The sequence below is a fragment of the Hippopotamus amphibius genome, chromosome 4 (assembly GCF_030028045.1).
Source record: "Hippopotamus amphibius kiboko isolate mHipAmp2 chromosome 4, mHipAmp2.hap2, whole genome shotgun sequence".
NCBI classification, from domain to species: Eukaryota; Metazoa; Chordata; class Mammalia; order Artiodactyla; family Hippopotamidae; genus Hippopotamus; species Hippopotamus amphibius.
Window position 1 is genome coordinate 84,171,372 of NC_080189.1, and position 26,330 is coordinate 84,197,701.

Sequence of the window (26,330 nt, forward strand, 5' to 3'; positions counted from 1 at the left end):
TGCTGGATGTCACCTGTGGGCCACCGGTGTAACAATCTGCCTACCATGTTAATGAAGGCTCGTTTTGGAGTTCACAAGATGGCAGAGAGACAGGAAGACCTTTCAACCACAAGCACTATTCTGGCAAACTTCATAGAGAATTGGAACATCGTTTGCAATGCCAAGAGTTTGAGAGACCTGGTGATCACAGTGCAAGTGGAGCAGGTCCTTGTCATCACCTGTCAGGCATTCCACCGAAGCCACAGGCCCCAGTAACTGTTTCTACTGATCCTATTCCTGCCCACTGGCTCCATTCTTCTCGGGGCACCTCACATCCCCTGCTTACTCATGGTTTCTCATGCTGTCTTGCCTCTGTGTCATCTTTGGCCTTTGTTCCTCCTCCAGACTGTTGATTCATTCTGCCTTTCTGCCTCGTATTCATGCTTCCCACAAGAAAGCAATTTATTACCACTTCACTGGTCACTCTCCAGCCCTCTAAAAAAGCCAAGTCATCTCACAGGCTCTACATGGCCTTTGGTCAGACACCCACGCCAGGTTCTTCTACCCCCGGTCAGGATGGTGGGTTTGACGCAGAAAGACAGACTGCGAACATGGCAAGCATTCAGAGGGAATGGTCTCCTCTCTGATCGATCTAGCTAATTGTGATTGGGTTCAGAGGTGGGGGTGAGGAAGGCTTCCTTTGAGAAGCCCCAGTCCCTTTCTCTCTTACTCCACCCATCCTTCCTTTTCTCGTCACCTCTCTCACCCCTGAAGCTGATCCTGACAACTGTCATCAGATAATTGACTGGACAAGTGTGGGACAGCTGCCACCCTTGGTCAGGGTCACTGTTAGTCTCACCCGTGTGGACTTTTCTTTTGTGTGTGTGTTTCTTTGATTTTTTTAGTTGAAGTATAGTTGATTTACAATGTTGTGTTCTGCTGTACAGCAAAGTGATTCAGTCATACACACCCACACACATATATATGTGGCCTTTTCATTAAGCATGTTTCATCCTTTGTTTTAGCTCTCCATTAGATCATCCTCTACTATTTCCTTTCTTGTAACTGCTGTGCTAAATTCAGGAGCTGTGAAAAAGCCTATATCCAAATAATTTGATGTGTTGCATATAACTAGATTTTATTGAAATACTTGCTGTTTTTGATGATCTAACTTCAATAGCAAAAAATGGCTTTAAAATTGTTTTCGATATCCAAGAGGTCCTTGAAATATTGTTTTATATATGTTTTTAGACCTCTTTATGCATGAAACATCCCTAGAAGAATTCACAAAACCCTTCCAAGGGAGAAACTGGGTTGTTGCATTCCTTACTTGGAATTATATGGTCTTTTGTACCTTATGAATAGTGTACCATGTGCATATATATTGCCTACTTTTTTTTATAAATTTATTTATTTTATTGGCTGTGTTGGGTCTTTTTTTTTTTAAGCTGTGCACGGGCTTTCTTTAGTTGCGGTGAGTGGGGGCTACTCTTCGCTGTGGTGCGTGGGCTCCTCATTGCCGTGGCTTCTCTTGTTGCGGAGCATGGCCTCCAGTAGTTGCAGCACATGGGCTCAATAGTTCTGGCTCACGGGCTCTAGGATGCAGGCTCAGTAGTTGTGGCGCACGGGCTTAGTTGCTCCGCGGCATGTGGGATCTTCCTGGAGCAGGGATCGAACCCGTATCCCCTGCATTGGCAGGTGGATTCTCAACCACTGAGCCACCTAGGAAGCCCCTATATTGCCTACTTTTTTTGAGGCATTTAAAATCTTTTTTTTTTTTTATTTATTTATTTTATTGGTTGTGTTGGGTCTTCGTTGCTGCACACAGGCTTTCTCTAGTTGTGGTGAGTGGGGGCTACTCTTGACTGTGGTGCACGGGCTCTGCACTGTGGCAGCCTCTCCTATTGTGGAGCACAGGCTCCAGGCGTGTAGGCCCCAGTAGTTGCGGCATGTGGGCTCACTAGTTGTGGCACACGTTCTCAGTTGCTCCACAGCATGCGGTATCCTCCTGGGGTAGGGATCAAACCTGTGTCCCCTACATTGGCAGGCGGACCCCCAACCACTGCGCCACCTAGGTGGTCCCTAAAATCTTTTGATTTTTACTTTTTAAATTTTTTAATTTTTGTGGTCTCTTCTTGTTTTAAATTGAAGTATAGTTGATTTACAATGTTTCACGTGTACAGCAAAGTGATTCAGATGTATATACATATAGATATGTATTATTTTTTCAGATTTTTTTCCATTATAGGTTATTACAAGATACTGAATATAGTTCCCTGTGCTCTACAGTAGGTCCTTATTTGTTATCTATTTTATATATAGTGGTGTTTATCTGTCAATTACAAATTCCCAGTTTATCCCTTCCCCTCTTTCCCCTTTGGTAACCATAAGTTTGTTTTCTAAGTCTGTGAGTCTATTTCTGTTTCGTAAATAAGTTCATCTGTATCTTTTTTTTTTAGATTCCACATATTAGTGATATCATATGATATTTATCTTTCTCTGTCTGATTTACTTCACTTAGTATGATAATCTCTAGGTCCATCCATGTTGCTACAAATGGCATTATTTCATTCTTTTTTTATGGCTGAGTAATATTCCCTTGTATATATGTACCACACCTTCTTTATCCATTCATCTGTCAGTGGACATTTAGGTTGCTTCCATCTCTTGGCTACTGTGAATAGTGCTGCTGTGAACATAAGGGTGCATGTATCTTTTCGAATTAGAGTTTTTGTCTTTTCCAGATACATGCCCAGGAGTGAGATTACTGTATCATATGATAACTCTATTTTTAGTTTTTTAAGGAACCTCCATACTGTTCTCCATAGTTACATTGCCTAATTTTAAAATTAACTTTCTAAAAGTGAGTCTTGTCTGCATTGTCCTGGCTTGTGTTTCCTTTAAAAGGCCAGGGCCAGCATGTGGTACAGTTCCAGCAGGCACTGTTCACCAGTGTGCAGGGGCCCCTGAAGTTGTGCTCTGGACAACACTGGGAAGATGTTCTGTAGATATTCACAAACCATTAGCACTTTGTTTTTTAACAGCAGTGACTAAACTTGGTAATTCTGTTTGCTTGTGGACTAAATGCAAAATAAGAGGATATGAGAGGAAAGGAAATGGTAGGGCTTCTCAGGGTGTGATAGGCTGAAAGCTCTGGAACTTTTCAGAGGAACTGGAGCTCTGGGTCTGTCACTTTACATACCATGTGTGTCCTTAAGTAAATGACTTTACCATCCTGCATCTCAGTTTCCTGATAAGGAACTGAGAAATGAAATAGAGTTTCCCTTTGGGGGTTATTGGCAAGATGAGATAAATTAATGCATGAAACAAACTCAGAGTGATTCCTGGCACATAGAAGTTCTCAATGAATAATGGCCACCATGATTAGTTTTTTTTCTCATCTGTTAAATGGGTATAATACCTGCTTTCCTCTTTTCTGTGGTTTTTATGAGAACCAAATAAGATAATCCATTATAGTACTCTGAGGAGTGGAGATCTGAGCTATTATCCAGATGTATTCTATCATCTATTATTTATTTAAAAAATTCTGTTAATTGTCCACCTTTCCTTCGGTACTATTCCAGGTTCTAGCTACCAGATTCCTTGTAGAATCTCTATTATGGGGCATCCCTTTGTGCTAGGAGGGAATTGGAAACATATTCCTTTGCTTCACAAAGCTTGCCTTGTTATTTGAAGAGATCATTACAATCTCTAGAGTCACATAATCACAAACGACTTTTTTTCTAGGCTCATTCCTGGTAGTGGAGTTATGTAGATTTGTGTGACTTTGTCAATGTGTTAATTATACAAAGTCTTTGTCCGTTTCTCTCTAACCTTCCTTCCATAGTCTCAGACTCAAAGCCACTGATTGACAAACACAGGCACGGGCTAGGAGTGGACATTAGTGTGCTTATTCCTTTCGGTAAATGTTTAGCAAAATATAAAAAGTAACCATCCCGGTACTACTCAGGGTAAAACAGAATGAAATAATGCCATTTGTAGCGACATGGATGGACCTACAGATCATCATACTAAGTGAAGTAAGCCAGACCGAGAAAGACAAATACCGTATGATACCACTTATATGTGGAATCTAAAATATGACACAAATGAACTTATTTACAAAACAGGAACAGATTCACAGACATAGAGAGCAGACTTGTGGTTCCCAAAGAGGAAAGGGAGTGTGGGAGAGATAAGTAAGTTAGGAGTTTGGGACTAGCAGATACAAGCTACTATATATTAAATAAATAAACAACAGGGTCCTACTGTACAGCACAATATCCTGTAACAAACCATAATGGAAAGATATGGAAAAGGATATATAGAGAGAGACATACATACATATATACACACACATATATAAATATGTATATAACTATCACTTTGTTGTACATCAGAAACTAACACAACATTGTAAATCCACTATACTTCAATTAAAAATGAAAAAAGTAAGCATCCTGAGTTGACTGCTGAAAAACACCTTTCACAGCCAAGATGATGCCGCTTCCGGTTAGCCATCCCCTGGGTGAGGCCAACCGCTGAGGGCTCACAGGAGCAGTCGTTAGTGTGCCCGAGGGCGTCCAGTCACATAAGCATCTTTGTTTATTGGCTGAGAGAGCAGATCGTGTTACGCTGTGCAGGCAGCATTGAACCACCCGTGTTGGGGTGCTGAAAAGTACAGACAGCCTAGAGTGAAATGGTAAGTGATGCATGGCCTTCTGGTTCGGGTGGAGAGCGGCTATGTATTTTTATGCAAATAATTTCAGTTTTCACGTGAGAGAAAAAGATTTATTTTTCTTTCTAATGACAAGAGTTAAGCAACAGGAGAGCTATGTTTCTTGGGTTTCCTATGAATCCTTTGTCAAAACTTTGGTTTTTCTTTTAAAATATATGGTAACTAGTGGGAGGCAACATGTGGTGTATGGTTCAATATGAATTTTAGGCAAAAGAAGTAAGGAATCCTTGAGTTGTGTTTCTTTCCTAATGATGAAAAGTTTACTAAAGAAGGGAGGTTTTTTTTTCTTCTGTTAAGTGATTCTATAGGTAATTATGTGAAAAGTTGCTTTGAATGGAGTTGAATGAAGTAAAATAGTAAAAAGCTTTCCTGTTTATTATTATCCTGGGTCATTTAAACAATATATGTGGTTTTAAATATCAGGGTGATTTATATTCTGAAGATGAACCTATCATTTTTCTTGTTCAAGCATACTTTAAAATATCTGTGGCAAATATTTTTTGAAACTTATAAGCTATATTGTGCTAACATGCCCTCTAGCCTTGACTAAATCAGATGCTGCTATTTCAGGTGGGGGTTTCATTCATTTTAATGTAGTTGCACAAACCACTTAGTTTAGGTTCATGATTCTCACGTGAGAGAGAATGACCATCTTTCCAAGGTAAAGTACAAGGCAGGTGGGCTCCTGGCAGGGCAGAGTGCTGACATCAGTACTCAGAGTGCAGAAGCAGTGGTTTTTCTTTGTGAGACTTGCAAAGCCCAGAAAGCTCAGTTCTCTGTAGCTGTATTTGATTTTCACTGTGACTGAGTGCCAGGGACCTAATGCTGTCCGTGGGCGTTGGGTTATTCACCTGTGATGGCATTCAGAGGAGAAGTTGGTGATTTTCCATGGGCAAGATTGAGGATGGGCTGGGCCATTGCTATGTCCTCCCCCAAACAGAAGCTACACTGGAGATGATTTTGTGGCTATTGGTGCAAATGAACTTACAGGCTCCGAAGAGAGACCACATCTTCATTTACTGTAGTTCATGACCTCCTCTCATTTTGAAGACTAACCCATGTCTCTTTAAGTAAGTGCTGTCTGAGTTTTTCTTAAGATGTTTATTTTTTTATACGACACTGTGATTTAATGTGCAATATTTTATTCCATATATATTCTGAAAAGGTAAAGCAGGTTGAATGATACTTTCTTTTATATGACATTGCCTCATAGTTTTCTCTGTGTTGAAGGATGGATAGTTAAGGCATCCAGGCAAAATAAATAATGAATGAAGAACCTAGAAACTGTAGGTAGTTGCTTAAGATCTTACGGGCATTACAATTTCTTAGCACATCTTTTAGAAAGTGTTTTAGTTCTCTGGCATCTGTTCGGAAAGCTAGGCGCTTAAATTGAATAAACTGCGTTAGCTTGACACACAAATCAGGCAGGTATGTCCTTTGTTTTCTCAGTGTTGGGTTCTGGAGTTTTCTCTCAGTATGTGTGGTGTGTGACATTGACTTGTTTTAGTGCCGTTTGTGCCACTGATGTTTATTTTCCTTGAAGCTTATGTGTAAATTCACAATCAGCATTTCAGCAGAAAAAATCGTGAGAGACATAAGTAGATTTGATGAAATGGTGTAGATCAGCTTTGCATGCACAGAAAGACGGTCTGGTTTATATTTTGGTTGGAAATGGTTGGGTGAGCTTCTCTACCTGCCTCTCAATGTTTAATGGTCATGACTGTTTACGTATTATAATATTGACAGATACATTTCCTGGATCTTAAATGAAACCACAGAGTATGGGTGTTTCATTCACAAAATATTTCTATATGTATAATGTCTGTGTTTAGCATATTTTTTTGTATTTGTTTAGCAAGAAATGTCCAACTACAATTATAATCAGATTCAAATCAGAACTCAGCTGCTAGCAAAGCATATGTTATCAGCATTGTTTCATTTCCCTTTTATACATTTAGCTTTCTTCCCACACAGACATGATATGCCAGCTAATTTGACCATATTGACAAGAGTTTGGTTTTCAAACCAAGTAGTATAAATATAAAGATAGCCTTAGGTAGACTGTGGTCAGAGTGCCTATTTGAATACAACTTCATCTTTCCCTTTTTCCCTCTTCATATTTTTTCTACCAATATTTATTTACCCCCTGCCATGTGCCAGGCACTGTGATGAGCTTTAGGGACATGATGGGACCCAGGAAAGATGTTGGTCCCTATGCTTCGGAGGCTTTCAGTTGAGTGGGAAAGATGGACATTTTAAAAACACAATTACACAAATAATAAAAATCACGCAAATAATTCAGTAATTAAGCTATATGAACGACCTTAGTTTATAATAATGACATTCCTCCTACCTTCTTCAGAAAGAGTCATTGGCCACTCACACCTCTCTATTAATGAGAAGGTGTGATTAAACCCATCATTCCAGGTAGGAATCTGCTGTGGGACAGAGGTCTGTATTCTGTGTTTGTACTTATGTCCTCTTGTATACATTTCATGTGCAAGGTACCCTATCTTAGGTGATAGGAGAGGAATACAAAGATGGGAGAGGTTCAATCTTTGCCTGAAGGAGTAGGGGAGAGAGAGCGCATACCCCCAAAAAAGTTTATCACTGTATATCTACCTGTATAATATATGCAATGAATCAAACTTCATTTCAGGGTTTCTCAGAGCGTGAAATGACTTCTAGTTTGAGTGATTAGCTCATGTTTCCATTTTAATGGATTGGTGAAAAATTTCGTTCAGGTTTTTCCATAAGGTGTTACCAAAAACCTGAATGAACTTTTTGGCCAACCCAATAAATGCTATTGTATAAAGAAATCCATTGGACTTGATGAGGAAATATGGTTAGGAGAACATTCCAGATAAAAGAAATGGGATAAACCAAGGCAAGAAGTTGGGGAAATTCAAAGCATATTGAAGGATTGAGCCAAAAAAGAAAAACAGAATCAGAGAGTCAAACAAAAAAGACTACTTATGTGGCAATAGGAGGAAATGAGGTTGGTAGGATAAATTGAGGCCAGATCATTGAAGTTTTTTAATTGCCTGTTTCAGGATATATTATACTTAATTGGGTAGGTCCCAGGGGTTTACTCCCAGTGTTTAAACAAAGACCCTTTAGGAAAAGTAATCAGCACTCTTCAGGAGGGTGACTTCAGTGAAGAAGACCTGGAACTCAGAGCCCAGGCATATGTGTTGCCATGGTCTAGGTAAGAGATGGAGAAGGCCAGAATTCTTGGTGACTCAGCCAGTAAATCAGTGTTTGGGGTGTGAAGCAAATTGGCAACTATGCCCTGAACTTTCCCAGAGATAATCTCTAGAAAGGAGAAGCCACTAGGCCTCCCCTTCAAAGTCTCACCTTCTAACCGATTTATAAACCAAGTTGTCCTGATCTATTAGGAACGTAGTAGCCTCTGATATAAACGCAGATATTTAAAATGGGAAAACCAGAAGGATGGAAAAGCTGACAAATTTTGCTTGACATCACTACAAATATCTCTGACCTAATTTTGCCCGATTTATGAATAAATGATTCTTCCAGTCTTCAGAGTGAAATATTTAAAAGTTAGAGTTCCATTTAGAGTTCATGTCTAATACAAAACTGATCGTCTGTGCTGCAGACTTCCTCTCTTCATTTCCTCCTTTTTAAAATAATGCACTCTAATTCATCTTCTATCCTTTTTCAGTTTCCCGCATGAGATTTATTTCAACGTTGCACACAAATCTTTTGTGAAAGAAGAAAAGGAAATTCAGCTTGTGGGGCTCAGCGGGAGTTCAGCTAATGCCGCTTAAAATCATGCCGAAAAAGAAGTGCTCATCTGCAGGCAGAGCGCCCCTGATGCTCTTCCTGTGCCAGGTGATGAGCGCACTGGAAGTCCCTCTTGATCGTAAGTATTAACGTTGCAAAGCTGTGAGGCCCAGGAGCCAGACCCGCCCCGGCACTTACCGTCCCTCTGAACCGTGGGGACGGAGGAGATGTCTGTGGGATCCTGAAAAGCGAATCAAAACGAATGTGGCTTCTACCTTCAGCGCCCGGTGTTCATGAAGAATCAGACCCTAGACGTGGCCCCTGAATGGGTCAGACACATGGCTCCTTCCCTGTTATTCTCTTTCCCTCCCCTCAGGTGCTTTTTGGTGCGCGGTGGGGGGTGATGGGGGCGGGGGGCTGACCTGAGAAGGCGGGAATTGGGATCCTCCCAACAGGCGACTCTTCACAGAAGCCCTCGTGCAAGAAAACTGTGGGAATCGCTTTAAAGTGATCGCGGAGACTCCCCGTCCCCGTTTGTCCCCTCCCCCTCCTCCACCTTCTCCCTCCATATGCTGAGAGGGAAAAGATCTCAGCCAACCCCACGCCCCTCTGTATCCCCAAACTACCCACGACTCACTTCTCTTGACTCAGACAAGGCAAAATTCACTTTTGAGTTTTGAATCTTAAATATGAGTTTAGAGCTGGGAAATGTATCTTATCTAAAGCCTAATGAAAGGTCTTGTTTTAAAAACTGTGATCAAAGACCAAGATGCCAGTTTTGAGAATAAAACCACTCGTTGACAAAACTGTGTTTGAAATGGAGCAAGTCACAGCTCCTATAGGAGCCCCCCCTCTCCTGAATAAAGCATTGTGTATACCGCACTCTCCCTGGGCTGGGTGGCCTGTGTGTAAAAAATGGAGATAATGGTAGGTGCCGGCGGGTGGCTTTACATGCAGTGGGAAGCTGACTTAGAAGTCTGGGCGATTACTGACCTCAGAATTCATTTATTCTTCACCCCTAATCTGCACAGCCTCTTCCAATCCATTAGCTTCTTGAATAGAACATCTGTTTGGCATGCTTTGCAAGGTGCAAGGAAGATAGCGTTTTCCCGGGGCTATTCAATTGTTGGGATGTCAGATGTTTGTTTTGTTTTGTTTTTTGCCAAAGAGGTTGCAACTGCCAGTAGGGAGACATTAAGAAGAGATGTGATTGGCCCCATACTTGGTCGACTCCCTTTGCTGTGTATCTTTAGCCTAAAGTACAAGAAGATGCAACATTCTGCTTCTTTTCAAAATATATTCATTCAGTGACCTTAATTTCAATTTAAAAAAATGATATGATTGGTTAAACCCTTTGGAATTGGAATGCCTAAGTAAGTATTTGCCCTAACAGATATATAGGCAAGAGAGAGAAGCATTTGAGAGAAATGCTTTTTTTCTCTCTTCTGTTAAATATATTCCCCCTCAATCTGACTGCTCAATCTAACAATCAAAGGGAAACAGTCACCTACGGCTAACTCAATTATCTCTGCTAATGGGGAAGAGGCAGAACCATGATGGAAAGACAGTCACGGACAGCCCAGGTGCTCCTGCATTAACCTTTGTGGGTAGTGATGACAGGCAGCACAGCAGAATCACGTGAATTGCATGCTGATGTAATTTCTTCTCCGCCCCTGTTCCTTACACCCCCTTTGCGTGAGCTGCTCCTCAGGGTGGGTACTAGCAAACCCTGGGTGATTGAGGAATTCTGAAGCAGAAACATGCTAACAGTCTGAGAAGTGCAATTCCCGGCTTGGGGAGTAAGTGTGGAAACATAAAAACCTCAAATCAGTGTTGGATTTGGCTTGGATGGAGCACCGTCGCTGTCGCAGTGTCCCATTGCTAGGTATCATCACCACGTGCGTGGTGATGTCTGGGTTACTAGGATCAGACACAACATGGTATGTGACAACTCAGGTTAATTGTAGCTTTCAGCTATTTTTCAAACTGAACATAATTACGTGTCCAGCACCACATGTATGGAATGAAATTAGCCATTCCTATTCCTGACGGAATCATTTTTTGGCCTACAGCATCCCTTTTGTTCTTCCATATGTTTATGTAGCAATCACTGCTGCGGCAATAAATAAAACCTGTAATGGGAGTTTCTTTCTCTTGCTACTTCACAACTTCCACCTTTGCTCTACTGGTTTCTTAGGTCAAATAAAATAGACAAGATGCCCCTTCTATCTTCAGGGTGCTCACGTTCTTATTACTAACATCTGGTTTTCTTTAATCCTGTTTGCCCACGCACCTGCTGATATTGACGGGGAAAAAGCAAAACTTCTCAAAGACTGTAAGTGTCTTTCCGTCATTACCAGGCAGTGTGAAAATTTGACTTTGCTTTTGAATGAATACGGTGAATTTAACGCATGATTTTTTTTTTGTGACTAACGTCTTTTTAAGCATGTGTGTTTACTGTGGCTATCCATTGCATTTAAATTCCAAGAAGCAGGTTGAATCTATTCCCTGCATGAATTCTGAAGACTCAGGTATTACTGTTTTTCTTTTACCAGTATTCTGCGCTGCTAACTTCTGAGCTTTGTTCACATCTGATGTAACTCAGTGAGAAAATTCACAGAATTTGAAGAGAATGTCTGGTTCTAAATGCTAGTAAAGGTTTGCTGGAATAAAAACATGTCTTTGGGTGTATATAGGAGGTCGGTGCATGCAAATGCTTCACCCAGGTTCACTCTCATACTTCCTCATCCTGCAGCACGGGGTAGACTGGTGTTTCTAAGTGTCATCAGTGTAATGGCCCACAGAATTTGAGTATGATTTAGAACTATGCAAAAGACAAGCAGCCCCCACTCACATCATCTCTGCGTGGCATGCTCTAATCAAACACTGCTGATTCCGACAGTTGGGCAACATCTATCATCTTCCTAAAAAACATAGTTTTCAGGCATTTGAAAAAAATTCTTTGATATTATATTAGGCAGGAAAATTATATAAAATCACTTTTTCCCCTTGTTACTTCAAAGCCCTTGTTAGTTGCCAGATGACCTAAGCACTGGGCAGAGAGGTACATCTAGATGGTAAACTCCTAGCAGTTATGCGTGGCAGCTAAGCCAGCCGTTACAGACATGTGAATAAAAGTTGTGGGTCTGAAACCACCTGCCTTGCACCTCTGTCACTCAATGGAAAGCACAAGGGATTGGGCTGAGTCATTCCTAAAAATCCCCCTACACACCACCATGCCCACCAGTGTCTGAGCAGGAAATTCTAGGCTTTTTTTCATCCTCTAAACTCTGTACTCCCAGAGCCTAAAGGATCACTCCAGAGTGAAGCCGGTCTAAATAAAAATGATTGTGATAACAGTTTAAATATAGCTAATACCACTGAACCATTGTAGTATTGGCATGTACTAAGAATTTTACACAAATTATTTAATTTTCCCAGCAACCCTAGGAGGTAGATACTACTTTTAAACCCTATTTTCCCTCTATGGAAATGAGGGCTTACAGAAGTTAAGAAACTTGCTTGAAGTCCCACAGCTGGTAAGAAATAGACAGACTAGTTCTTAACCACTGGGCCAAACTACTAACCAGTGTTGGTAACTGATGGCTTGAAGAGTGAGGGTCCCTCCGACAGTGTTAGAGGCTGGGGAGAGCAGCTGGCTCAGGGGGATGAGGAAGGGGATGGATCTCACTAAAGGGAGTTGAAATCCACACTGCAGTTAATAGGTGCACAATAAGTGATGCAATTATGAGTTTCATTTTTGATCTATATTTTAGGTGTTATTTGGATATTTAGTTAGAGATGTCTGGTGAACGAGACTGCAGACAAAACAAGAGGAGAGAACCATGTTTGCTGATTTATAAGGCATCGAACATGGAAATTTAGCCCTGGCAACAGTTCACCACAGGAAAGAAAGACAAAAGCAGAGGGCAGTTGTTAAGCTTTGGGAAATACTTGATTGGCAGGTGGAAGAAGTTTCACAAAGGAAGCATAGAGCATAGGTGGAGAGGAAAGGGACGATTCAGAATGTGAAAAACTTAAATGATCCAGATAAGTCTTTACATGGTAAAGATGTCCAGTACATTGTAAGACGTTTAGCAGCATCCCTGGCCTCTACCCACCAGATGCCAGGACCACCCCCATCCCAGTGGCGACAACCAAAATTGTCTCTAGATGTGGCCGGATGTCCCCCGAGGAGTGGGGCAAATGGCCCCTGGTTGAGAATCACTGGTTTGTGTAAACAGCTCTCCTTAGAGCTGTGCGAGAAAAGTGGCTTCTACCGGGAGAGTTCGCTTCTCTTCTCTGCTTTGTGCCTTCCTAGTCAAGCTGTTTTGCTGCCTTGAGCAATAAAAGAAGTCCAAATAGATCATTTCTCGAGTCCCTTCCTGTTCTATACTCTGTGATTCTGGTTTCACAACAAGGAAGATGTGGTCATCTTAGAGTGACTTGGACATCAAATGTCCACAGTACCACTTTTTTCAGATTCAGTTGTTCTGGGTTAGAATGGTTTCTCCCTACGATTTGATAATAAATGATCAGATAACACTTTGAAGAGAAATGAGAATATTGTTTCCTGTAACAGAGAGCTTCCCAATTCAATTTCTCTCCTAAAGAAGGTTGTTTTATCTTTGTTCCTAGTAGCCACCTACCTGTGGCTCTAATAAGACACGTCAAGTCTCTAATTTTAACCATCTTTTTAACGTCAGCGTCTCAAATATATTTGTTACCAATGTATGTATTCATTTACATGAGCCCAGTAATAAACTATAAGCCGTTACTCTTTCCTAAGAAAGATGCAAATTCACCTCATCACTTAATTTTCATTGAAAGGCCTCATTTGAACCAAAGGTATCAGAGAAATTTCTCATTGTTACATCAGACATGAAACTATCTTAATATTAAGCTTATATTGGTAATTACTTTCCCAAACTTTCAGTGTGGGGAAAATGGGCTTTATGAGCACATGTAAAGTTCCCAAAAGGGAGCTAGGCCTTGACTCCGAAGTTTTAGGAGTCTTTTAGCTAAAAATCTGCTGAGGTGTGTGTTGCCACCGTAGAAATTAATACCTTTGGAGCATATTTCGTTGAGGGTAAGTGAGTTTGATGTAGAAAAAAATGATTGCTGTTATGATATTAAATGATTTATTTGTTTACCTTGTTCTTCTTTCTACAATTAAGTGGTACAACCTCCGACCATTACTCAACAGTCTCCAAAAGACTACATTATTGACCCCCGGGAGAATATTGTAATCCAGTGTGAGGCCAAAGGGAAACCCCCTCCAAGGTGGGTGTGCGTTCTGCTGTTATAATACTGAAAAGAAGCATTGATATCCATGCTGAAGTTAATTTCAGGTCCTGCATGTTATTAAAGTATGATTTGTAGATTCATTGTTTTGTGTCTCTGCTTATTAGTTACATTCAGTTGGTTCTTCTTAAAAACCCAGATGGTTGCATTTCCGAACTGATACCTTTGTGTGACATGCTAAAAAATTGTGGGGATGTGGAAAGAGCCTTCTGATGGCCTTATGACATGGGCAGATTCCTTCTCTATGGGCCTGTTTCTTTATCTGTAAAATAAAGACGGTGAACTTGACAACTTCTAAGATCTCTGCTAGCTCTCTAGAAGTCTATAAAGTAGCCCCAAGTGGTTTTCCAAACATGGCAGCGTTTGGCACTCAGGATTCTCCATTTGCACTTGGCACGAGCACTGCTTAGCATTTTAGAGTCGGGAGAGACAGGAGACTTTATCTGGTCCAACCCGTATGTGTTATAGATGGGGAACTGATGCCCAGCAATGCCAGGTAACCTGTCCAAGGTCCCACAGCTCCTAGTGGATGATCTGTAACTTGTCCAGTAACATATGGAAGCTTTGGAGAGGTGGATTATTATTATGGAGGGATAATGTGGATTTTTTTTTACATTATAAAGGAGGGAAATTTTCTCAATATTTTATTTCTGAGTTTGTCTATGACCAGCCTTATTAATCTGTCACAGACTGGCACTGGAGAAAAAAATTAACTGGTACTAAATACCAAAGTATATCAAAAACTTCCGTCAAGTGTTGGCTTCAAAACAATCTATTGTGTCATATTATTAGAAACCCTCGAGCACTCAGGCCCTAATGTGATGTCCTTTGATGACGCCCCTTTTAGTTTAACACAATACCTCCTGTAACTCTCTGTTAGGCAGGATTTCTCCACCTCAGGTCTGTCGATATTTTGGGCTGGATAATTTGTTGTTGTTGAGGCAAGAGCTCTCCTGTGCATTGTGGGATATTTAGCAGTATCCCTGGCCTCTACCTACGATAAACCAGAAGCACCAACCACCTCTGCCTCCTACTCTAGGAGTTGTGACAACCCCTGCTGTAAGGATAAGCAGTGGGAAGGGAAATCCAAGAGGGCTTGGAAATCATGGGAAAGTTTAGAGATTCATGCTTTTGTAAGAGCATGGCCATTGTTGATTTGGGATCATTTATCAAGTATTTGATTACTTGAGTGCTGTGACTTTTATATAAGGCAGTCTTTTATATAAATAAAACTGGAAAAGAAGACTTTCAATCGACAGTTTGAAATAGTTCCTGAGAAATTTACAAAATCATCTCTAGAATTAAAAATTCTTAAGATGTATTTTATATACAACGACTACTTTGAATAACCGACATTTAAAACACCATTGAACTCATGTTTCTTCCCCTCCTCCCAGCCCACACTTTGCATTTTGGTAACTTGACTCTGGTCTGATCACTTTTAAACACACACATATATTAGTACTTATGAAGGCCTTTCTTGTTACACTTCAGCCCAGAGCAAATTTTTATAGACAGGTTATCAATTCTACGAACAATGGCGTTTACAATAAAAATGCTAATAAAGCTCTAAGAGAGTGTGCCTCAGAGACCTACTTTCTGTATTTTCTTTGAAAAATGACAGGTGATTTGTATGCATGATTTCTTTATTGAGTCAGATTTTGGTTACTTCTGATGAAGACGTGTACCTTGCTATGTGTGGCCAGTACTTTTTTCTAGGTCAAAATTCAATGAAACATTTCCGGTATGGAACCTATTGCTTTTTACTGAATATTAACATCTAATCCTTATTTAGAAACCCATAAAACTGCTCAGAATTTGTTAAAGGATAAAAAAATCCTGTTTTTCTGGACCATTAACAAGCCTAACCTTTATGTCTTGGGCAGCTTCTCCTGGACCCAAAATGGGACTCATTTTGACATAGATAAAGACCTTCTTGTCACCATGAAGCCTGGCTCAGGAACCCTCACAATCAACATCATGAGCGAGGGGAAAGCAGAGACCTATGAAGGAGTCTATCAGTGTACAGCTAGGAATGAACGCGGGGCTGCAGTTTCCAATAACATCGTCATCCGCCCATCCAGTAAGTCAGACCTGTCCACCAAACAGCACCCTTTCTAAAGTATGGCTCCAACGCCAGCATCTGTTACATCATCCAATACCATTATAAGAAAACAATGGTATTGATTCCAGGACTCTTAAAATCATCAGCCCTTTCCACTTTACCCCCATTCCTCAGCCTAGTGCTTTGCCAATCCGGTGTGTCTTTTGTACAGATCCAGAATAACACACCAGGGTAAGAGAAGTGTTTCTTCCTCGAATTGATCTAATTATTAATTTCTCATGAATCTTATGTACAAGCATACTGCATACAGCCAGATGGAAATAAATTAGGTATGAAATGGGTAATTGAGGTCTACATATTATTTCTTTGAACATTTTTTTAAATTGAGGTATGGTTGATGTACAATATTATAAAAGTTATGGGTGTACAGTATAGTGATTAACAATGTTTAAAGTTATACTCTGTTTATAGATATCGTAAAAATGTTGGCTATATTCCCTATGTTGTGCAATATATCCTTGTAGCTTATTTTATACATAATATTTTGTAGTTCTTAACTCCCTCCCCCTTTCCCGCTCCCCGCTAGTTTGTTCTCTGTATCTGTGAGTCTACTTCTTTTTGTTATATTCACTAGCTTGTTGTATTTTTTAGGTTCCACGTATAAGTGATATCATACAATATTTGTGTTTCTCTGTCTGACTTATTTCACTTATCATAATGCCCTCCGAGTCCATCCATGTTGCTGCAAATGGCAAAATTCCATTCTTTTTTATGGCTGAGTAATATATTTCCATTGTATATATGTACCACATCTTCTTTATTCATTTGTCAATGGACACTTAGGTTGCTTCTGTGTCTTGGCTGTTGGAAATAATGCCACTATGAACACTGGGGTGCATGTATTTCTTTAAGCAATTTTATTTCAATTTTTCACTGCAAATAAAGTAGCCTCACTATCTTGATATTATTGTGGCTCTTTGTGCAATAGTCAGTACCCAGATCCTTTCAACAACCCAAGAGCATGTATTTAAAGAACAGTGACCATTTGAAGTTCTGGTCATTTAAAAAAATTTTTTTATTACGTGAATAATACGTGTGCATTATAGAATAAACCAATTACAAATGAACAAAAAAGAAATTGAAAAATTACTCACAAATCCTTTCATTCAAGGAAATTACTATTCTTTCTATTTTTATCTAGGTAGACATGTACGTACATGTCAAAAAAAGCTCATTCTGAAGTACTGTTTTATGATGCTTTCGGCTTTATCTAGATATCATATATATATTATATTAATCTTATAAATAAGTATACTTATACAGTATCTAACACTGATATTCAAAGGTGTAGATGTACAGTTATTTGTTTAACAAATCCTTTGACATAGAAATGTTTTTCATTCTTTCATGGGGTGCATGCTTGTAGCAAAATTGTTATGTATCTACTTAAGGATTTATTTAATATAAATTCTTAGACATGGAATTGCTGACTCAGAATTTATACTATTAATGTCATTTTTTAACACTATTTAAAAATTTTTTTTGTTATCTTAATGTACATAGATTTTGAGTTACTGTTTCTCCAAAAGTTTGGTTTATCTTTCTTTCTAGTGATTTTTTTAGTCTCAATGCAGAAATAACTTAGAAGTTGCTGTTTTCTTTCATTAGGGTCACCATTGTGGACCAAAGAAAAACTTGAACCAATAACACTTCGAAGTGGCCAGTCTTTGGTACTTCCCTGCAGACCCCCAATTGGGTTACCACCACCGATCATATTCTGGATGGATAATTGTAAGTTCTGAAAATATGAGCTTTCTTTCTTCAAGAGTCTTATGATTATTGGCTTGTCCCAATAAATTATTACCTCTTGTGATTCATAAGATATTTATAAAATGTCTTAGAGAGGCTCGGGAAAATAAATCACATATCCTTTCATTCAATCACTCTATTTTATTGAACACCTACTATGTACCAGGGACCTCCCAAAATAAATCAAACAAGGTCCTGCTGTCACTGAATTTGTATTCTATGCAGTGGGAATAGAAGGGGGAAGAGAAGGAAGCAGAGAATAAATGCATTTAGAAAATATGTGTCAGTTGTCAATAAGTGCTACAGAGAAAAATAAGAGTTTTGAGCAGAAATGTACAGGAATGAAAGAGCAAGCAGGCCCTTAAATATCTGGGTGGAAAGAGAAAACCAGTGTAAGCCCCAAGGGCAGGAGCATCCCTGGTGTGTGTAAAAGCAGCAGGAGGCCAGTGTGGCCAGGCTGACTGACCCAAGGGCTGCAGTGAGAGAAAAGGTCAGGAAAGTCCAGGCGCTCCAGTGCGAAGGGCTTTGGATTTTGCTTTCAATGAAGTAGGGAGACACTGAAGGGGCAGCTTCACCTGAAATAAAACAAATAGTAAGAGCATCACTTTGGTTCATGTGTGGAGAATAGAGAGTACAAAAGGGAGAGAAGGGCATCCTGTTAGGAGGCCTGTGCAGTGATCTGGGTAAGAGTTGATCTGGGACTCGGACTCGGGTAGTGGCAGTCAAGTGAGTAGGAAGTGGTCAGATTCCCGGGGCTTCCCTGGTGGTCCAGTGGTAAACACTTCGAGCTTCCAATGCAGGGGAAGTGGATTTGATCCCTGGTCGGGAAACTAAGATCCCATATGCTACATGGCCGTAAAAAGAAAAGAAAAGAAAGAAAGGAAAAAAAGGAAATGGTCAGATTCCAGATATAATTTGAAGGTAGATCGTCCAGGATTTATTGGGGTCAGGGTGGAGGCACGAGAGAGAGGAATCAAAGGTAACCCCAAAGTCTAAGAGTGAACAACTGGTAAAATGGACTTGCCATTTCCCAGCAGAAGCCCATAGAGGAAAGGAAATCAAGCAGTTCAAGATGTGTGACGTCTTTTCATTCAGTTTTTGTTTTTTATCCCCAACAACAGCTAGTATTTTTTAATTTAATTTTTTATTTTATATTGGAGTATATTTGATTTACAATGTTGTGTTTGATGAATGGATAAAGAGGATGTGGCACATATACACAATGGAATATTACTCAGCCATAAAAAGGAATGGAATTGAGTTATTTATAGCAAGGTGGATGGACCTAGAGACTGTCATACAGAGCGAAGTAAGCCAGAAAGAGAAAAACAAATACTATATGCTAACTCATATATATAGAATCTAAAAAAAAATGGTACTGATGAACCCAGTGACAGGGCAAGAATGAAGATGCAGATGTAGAGAACAGACTTGAGGACGCGGGGGCGGGGGGGAGTGCGAAGGGGAAGCTGGGACGAAGTGAGGGAGTAGCATAGACATAGAAACACTACCAAATGTAAAATAGCTAGTGGGAAGTTGCTGCATAACATGAGATCAACTCGATGATGGGTGATGACTTAGACGGCTGGGATAGGGAGAGTGGGAGGGAGTCACAGGAGGGAGGGCATATGGGGATGTATGTATAAATACAGCTGATTCACTTTGTTGTACAGCAAAAACTGGCACAACAGTGTAAAGCAATTATATTCCAATAAAGAGCTTAAAAAAATACAATGTTGTGTTAGTTTCAGGTGTACAGCAAAGTGATTCAGTTGTACATACACATATATCCATTCTTTTTCAGATTCTTTTTCCATATAGGTTATTATAGAATATTGAGTTCAGTTCCCTGTGCCATACAGTAGATGCTTGTCAATTATTTTCTATATAGTAGTAATAACAACAGCTAATATTGTTGGGACTTTTACTAAGTGCCTGTCCCTTTGCTAAAGACTTTACGTAAGTTATCTCATCCATTTTTTACAACGGCCCCAGGAAGCATCTCGGATGACTCTTTCCACTTTTTAGATGAGGAAACCAAGGCACAAAGAAATGAAGTCATTCATTAGGCAGTTTCATGTCTGTCCACCCCTCCCCATCCTTAGGGAATTGTCTTGCTCTGCTCTCCCACCCTCCCAAGTCTCCCATTAGCATGTTACCTTGGAGGTAGCATGTGGTTCTGCGTGGAGACTAAGAACCACAGTTTGGGTTGTGAGAGGCTTGTGGGGCATCCTTGTAGAGGAGTCCAGCAGGAGTCAGAGCCACATGAGTCGGAAGGAAGATTCATTGCTCTTGCCGACAATGTGTGAATGTTAGCACAGAGCTGCTCCGTAGGGCTGGGGGCTGGCGGAGAGGACCGAGGGAGGGAATGCAGGTGGTGAAGAGCAAAGCCTGGGGACCGAGACCAGGAGTCTCCAGGGGCTAAGAACTTAGGCAGGAAAGGAAAGCAGATGACAAGGAGCAGTCACATCAGTAAGAAGAAAACAGAGAGAGGGTGTCCCCAGGACAAGGGGAAGAAAAAGTGTCAGGAAGACAGAACATCAGCTGGTTCAAATGCTACCGAGAGATCAGACAACTTCCAATCTGACTAAGAAATGACTTGAATTTGGCAACATGGTGGTCGCTGCTGACCTTGACAAGAGTCCTTTGGGTAGAACGGGGGGAATGGTTGCAAAATATTTGCAGGGAATATATTGTATTCTCAGTGACATGATTTCCTCTGAAATCACCAGCTGTGTACATTACTGAAGATAAAATTTAGTCCTCACATTTCATTTCCATTTTTGACTCTTCATATATGAAAGCACTCAGAGGAAGTATCACAAAGAAATGGAAAATAAATATATAAATGAATAGAAGGGCAAAGATATTTTTCCTATGATTACATAACAGCTTTTTACAGATTGTGAAAGAATAAGCATCAAGTCACAGGTAAATGAGTGGTGTATGTGGTCGAGAATAACAGTATCCATGTGTCACTGCCAAAATGAGGCCCAGTATTTGGTTCTTGGTTCTTATTCAGGAATTATTACTTTTCCGCTTAATAAAGAGACGTATACATGTAAAGTCTCAGAATTACCTGAATATGTAACTAATTTTTTTTTCTTATTGTGCTGCTGGCCATGTTGTTTACATACATTTTAGGCTGTAGGCAAAGTATCTGGACCTTTCAAGTGAAATTGCATCTGGATATTAGAAAAAATTCACATCTGTGTAGCATTCTTCTGGCAAGATGACCTTATCGAGTTATTCGTATCTGTATACATTTTTTTCCAATGTAATGTGGAAGAATTCAGTGGGCAAAGTGCTACCATCCTCATAGAATCCCATTCCCTTTCATTTGATCTCCCAACACTGACCCATGATAAAACATAGCAGGAGAAATGGAAGGGAATAAATGTATCCCTGTCTTTAACTCTTTGTATTCATGAAATAAACATACATTATCTTTCTGCGTTATTTTTTAAAACAACCCTTTCCCTGGTTAATGGCTTCAAACCATGAATTCACAACCGCCAACCACACCCCCATCTTGACCTAGAACTTGGCTGACAGGGTTAAGCAGAATCCTCTCAAGGGCTGGCCCCACATTTCCCTGCCTTTTCCTGCCCAAGGGAGCTGCAGCCTTTTACCCATCGTTTTGCATTTCTTGACGTTTTAGATAGGGCACCTGCTGTTGGAGGAGCAGAGCTGCTTGACTCAGACTCAAGAACTCCTCTGGGAGATGTACCACCTGGCCTGAGGCAACTAGGAGGTGTGACTTTTCTTAGTTCTCTCACTTGGGAGTTGAAGAACTTTCCCAGTGAACTGAGTCAGAAGCTTCCTGAGGTATGCTAGCCAGCCAAGTGTAAGTTCACCGTAGATCAGTAGTCCCATCTCCCTAAGTTCTTCATGGCCTTAGAAAAATCTCCCCGCCATGCCTGAGGCTAGACAGTTTCTTGGACCTGAGGGGAAGTCAGTTGTTAAATGTCAGACTGGAAAGTCCGAATGCTGATGGTGATTCCTTTGATTGTGGAGTTTCTATGAGGGGCCTGGTGCATTTTTAGGGCTACAACAGTAGACAAAGCAAATGATGGTCTCTGTCCTTCTGGAACTTAAAATCTAGTGCAGGGAGACAGCTATAAGCCATGTACATGACAGGTAAAATACATTGTATGTTAGAAGGTGATAGGTAACTCAGAGAAGAAAAAGTAGAGGAGGTGCAGGAGGCTGGGTGTGGGGGGGCCTCTGAGTGGCATATGTGCAGCATTAAATAGTGTCAGCGTTACACCCTGTTGTTACTTAACCGTTTGCTGCTGGATTCTCCAATTAGATCCCAAGGTCAGACAGGGCAGGGACCTGGGTCTGCCCGACACCTTGCCCAGGACCTAGTTCATCACAGTTAGGTGTTCTCACAGTATTGGGTGTCTGACCATGTGTGTATTACAATAGATGCAACCCAAGTTAACATCCTTTCAGGCTTCCATAGTGCATTTTCCAAGATATGTGTGTATCTATGATTAACAATTAGGGATTAACTTAAATGTTAGGAAAAGTCATGCAAACTCTTTCTGTAAAACATTTTTTGGTTTAACTCTTGCTTCATAAAACCCTTCACTGGACAACTTTAGTCTCTGCCCCAACTCCAGACAAATTAGGGTTGGGGAGATAAAATTGGAGGTTCAATACATATATCTTTTTTTTCTTTTTTTTTTTTTTTACAGTTATTTCCTTTTACGCAAAGAGCTTTATAGAGGAAAAAAAACATTCAAGTGAAGTTCACAGAACTATTTATTAGTAGATACATTTATCTTGCTCATTTGGAAAGTGGCCACTTTGTATTGGAATGATCTAGATATCTCTCTGCCTTTCTCCAGCCTTTCAAAGACTTCCACAGAGTGAGAGAGTTTCCCAGGGTCTGAATGGAGACCTTTATTTTTCCAACGTGCTCCCAGAGGATACCCGGGAAGACTACATCTGTTACGCCAGATTTAATCACACTCAAACCATACAGCAGAAGCAACCTATTTCTGTGAAGGTGATTTCAGGTAAGAGTTCCATTGCCAGAAACTCTCTTGTGATGATGTTTATAAATATGTGCAAATATATTAATTATGAAATACTGCTGACTTTGAAGTAAACAGGTTCATTGATCAGGAAAGTACCCGTGAATAGTCACTAAAGTGTGGGCATGTGTGTCAATATTATGAGGAGCTTGCTCACCTTCAATACTGTATTTTACAGCTTTTTCTGTTATTACCATTACTGCTTCCGTGATAACTTCCTGAATCTACTTGGTGTTCTGAGTATTTGCAAGTGCTTCATGCTCCACGATGCCTTTAACTACAACTCCTGCAGCTTCAGTTCTGTATTCATATATCAGTGGTTGGGGGTGGCTGAGTGAATTAATGAAATAGTTATATACAATGTAAAGCACTGTTTTTACTTGGTAGGGAGGGCGCTCGGTCAGCATAGCTGTATATGTTTGCTTTTGTTGCCCAGTCCTTTTTTTTTTTTTAAATCCCCTCTCCCTTTTTGCATTCTTCATAATATTCTGTTTATTTCAGTGGATGAATTGAATGACACTATAGCTGCTAATTTGAGTGACACTGAGTTTTATGGTGGTGAGTTATGGTGATCGTAACTGATATTTCTCCTTCATTGTAGAATTTAGTCCACTAACTTCACCTCCATGGCTGTTTAACCTTATTTCTTTATGAAATTCCTAGTTACATGTTTAATACCACTAGAATCAATGTATGTTTCACATGACGTTTAGCTCTAAGCTTTCAAACATGTCACTAAAACCTGTTCCATGTTGTATGTATAATAATGAAAGTTACTGTGACTGTTTTCATGTAAAGAACCATTCCCCAAGATTTGGAAAAAATCTTTCATGTGTGTTCAGAATTACATTTTTCATTTTTTGTCTGGCTCATAAACTTTTCTCATGAATTAAATAAGAATTGGCAAAGCGCGTTAACCTGCTAAAATACTAGCATCAAAATCTTAGGAACCTTTAGCGACTAACATTAAGTGGATTTTGATAGTACATCATTGTATTTCCCATCTGTTTTCACACGACCTTATCAATGTCATATAACTAGCAATAGTATTTCTCTTAGTTTTGTTTAAAATTGAGTCACTATCTTCAGTGGAAGTGATCTTTTTAAAAATAGAGGATTTAACTTCATTCTTTTAAAAAGAAAAGAATTTGATTTCCTTAAGGGAAATATGGCTCTCCAGCGTAGAGTCTATGAATGAAAATTACGGGTTCTGGATATGGGGTCCTCTTAACTATCTATACGGCAGAATTTTTGCCATATTAATTTTTTACCCTTGAGATATGAAGTAAAAAACATTAAGGTACTATCAATGACCAAAGTAAACAAACCGCGACTCCTGCCTTACTTTTATTCTATTTTATCTTATTTTATGATAAAATACTCCTGAAAAATATGAGCCTCAAAATCATTCCCAAAGTGATTTCAGAGGGGTAAGGTTTCCTCCACAATCTCTAAAATCTTAGGAAAATTCTAATTTGTCTCCAGTAATACCTTCTCTGGTCTTTCGTTTTTCCTTCTGAGAAATGAGAACAATTCATATACTACCTTTTCAGTTTTTATGAGCATCAAGTAGATAATACATTAAAGTGTTGAACACTGTACAGGGCTCTAGAACCTCAAGATGGTATGATTTGTACTTTAAGTTTTTCTGCAAGGCCACCAGAGGGTAAGGCCACATTAGGTAAGGTCTCCATAAACAAGAAGGTAGCCTGTGTAACTCTCCCTGGGATCTCTGTCTTGAGCCCTCTTCATTTTTCCATTGAGGAAACCAATTTCTGTTTCTTTAGCTCCACTCTTAATTTATGGCAAACAATTTGCCAGACCCCTGCCAGTCACTTTCAAGTTTTGTTTTGTTTTGTTTTCCATAAACCTTGCAGTTTGAGGATCTTGATATATTTGATGTCCACCACGATGAATCTTCATGATTCATCAATGGAATTGACTATAATGTTGTCCCTAGGGTAAACCAAAATACCCCTTCCATCGTCATATCTTGCAGAAAGTAGCTCATGTTCACTTTGACCTGTGCACTCATCTGAAGGGATGGATAGTTTGATAACATGATTTTCATCTCTATGTCTACATTTTGAAAATTTGCCAACCCACCAAAAATTCACAGAACCCTAACCCAAATTAGGGGAATGTACAATAGCAAAATAGCTCTTCTTATTAGTGCTTATGCACCCAAAATAGTTTCTACGTCTGGCTAAGTGAGTGATGGCTATTCGTAAGGCAGAGTGTGTATGTGTTAGTTTAACAAATTTCACGATCAATGTTAAATGGATTTGGAAAGGGATTAGAGTTTTAAACAGTGGACTGTTCTTCTAGAAATCCGTAGTCATAACTTTGAATGCATATTGATTTTCTTGTTTGCAGCTAAATCACATAGAGAGAGGCCACCAACATTTTTAACTCCAGAAGGCAATGCAAGCCGCAAAGAGGAATTAAGAGGAAATGTCCTTTCACTTGAGTGCATTGCAGAAGGGCTGTGAGTTAACACTGTCTGTCTTGATGTCTGTTTCTTATGTAAACATAGTAGATTTGTAGAGAGGTAATGTCATAACAAGAGTCATTGTCATATTGATTCACTAAACATCAATAAAAATGTGATAATTCCTTCCAAAACAAGCCATATAAATTTCATATTATTAAAATATTTTGTTAATAGTGTTCCTTTTGAAATAAGTATCAGTAATCACCTTCTGACTGCTGTGATTATAATTCAGTTTATTATTTTGCTACATTATCTAACAAAGCATCTCAAAACTTTGCGGCTTAAAACCGGTAGCTGTTTATCACTGATCACTTGCCTACAGGTCTGCAGGGCAGTTGTGCTGTAACAGGCCAGCCCAGCTGATTTCGGTTGAGCCTATCTGTGCATCTGCTGGGCGGCTCGGCTATGAGTTCACAGCCTTGGGTCGGCTGCCTGTTAGTGGGGCAACAGAGCTCTTGACCATGAATTTCTCATGTCCCTCTAGCAATCTAGCCCTGGATTGTTTTCCTAACAGCAGAGACACACAAGGCCTCACAGGGACTAGCCTCTGACCTAGCACACTGTCCCAACCCCTAGTTCCAAGGGGCCAGTCACCAGCGCATCTTCTTTGCAGCTGTCTCATCTGTGCACACCTCAAAACTGATGCCACCCCCAGAACATGTGTGCCTGTGACAGGAGTCCCCAGGAGGCCTCAGCTCAACTACAGGGACAACTGTTATGTTAGGAAAATGTAGGCAAGCTTCTACATAGTTCCCTCTTATGCCTGGCACAGCGCAAGTACTATTGATAAGACGCGTTTGCTGAAAACATTGAATGGAATCTCAGAAACATGTTGTGATCACATTGTGATCACGTTGTGATCTGTGCTGTCCTTGACCTGGTGACTCAAAGTCTCACATTCCTTCCTAGAATCCCAGAATGGCTTGGAGGAATAATTTTACCTCCAGAGACACGTGGAGGCCTCTGCTGGCCATGTCAAGAAATCACACTATTCACAACTCAGTTTATCAAATATATTCGTTTAATTTTTTTTTTCAGCGAAACAAATGAAAACAATTCTACAATGTATTAATCCCATTTGCATTTCTAATGATAAATAATGTGATCTTCCTGAGGGCCTGGACTGCTCTTTATCTTCCCAACACACAG

General features: G+C 40.0%; 1 protein-coding gene across 3 annotated transcripts in view; it reads left to right on the plus strand.

Annotated features, from left to right (window-relative positions):
* Window positions 1-26,330, plus strand: part of NRCAM (neuronal cell adhesion molecule) — a 311,821-nt gene that overhangs the window by 224,398 nt on the left and 61,093 nt on the right. For 2 of the 3 annotated variants that reach the window (XM_057730324.1, XM_057730325.1), the window contains exons 4-9: window positions 8,403-8,603; window positions 13,642-13,747; window positions 15,655-15,851; window positions 17,502-17,624; window positions 22,499-22,669; window positions 25,064-25,175. In XM_057730324.1, the coding sequence (XP_057586307.1) occupies window positions 8,498-8,603; window positions 13,642-13,747; window positions 15,655-15,851; window positions 17,502-17,624; window positions 22,499-22,669; window positions 25,064-25,175 (815 nt within the window). In that variant the 5' untranslated portion in view covers window positions 8,403-8,497. Of the gene's footprint in view, window positions 1-8,402; window positions 8,604-13,641; window positions 13,748-15,654; window positions 15,852-17,501; window positions 17,625-22,498; window positions 22,670-23,188; window positions 23,246-25,063; window positions 25,176-26,330 lie in introns of all 3 variants that reach the window. The other variant, XM_057730323.1, reaches the window with a different exon arrangement.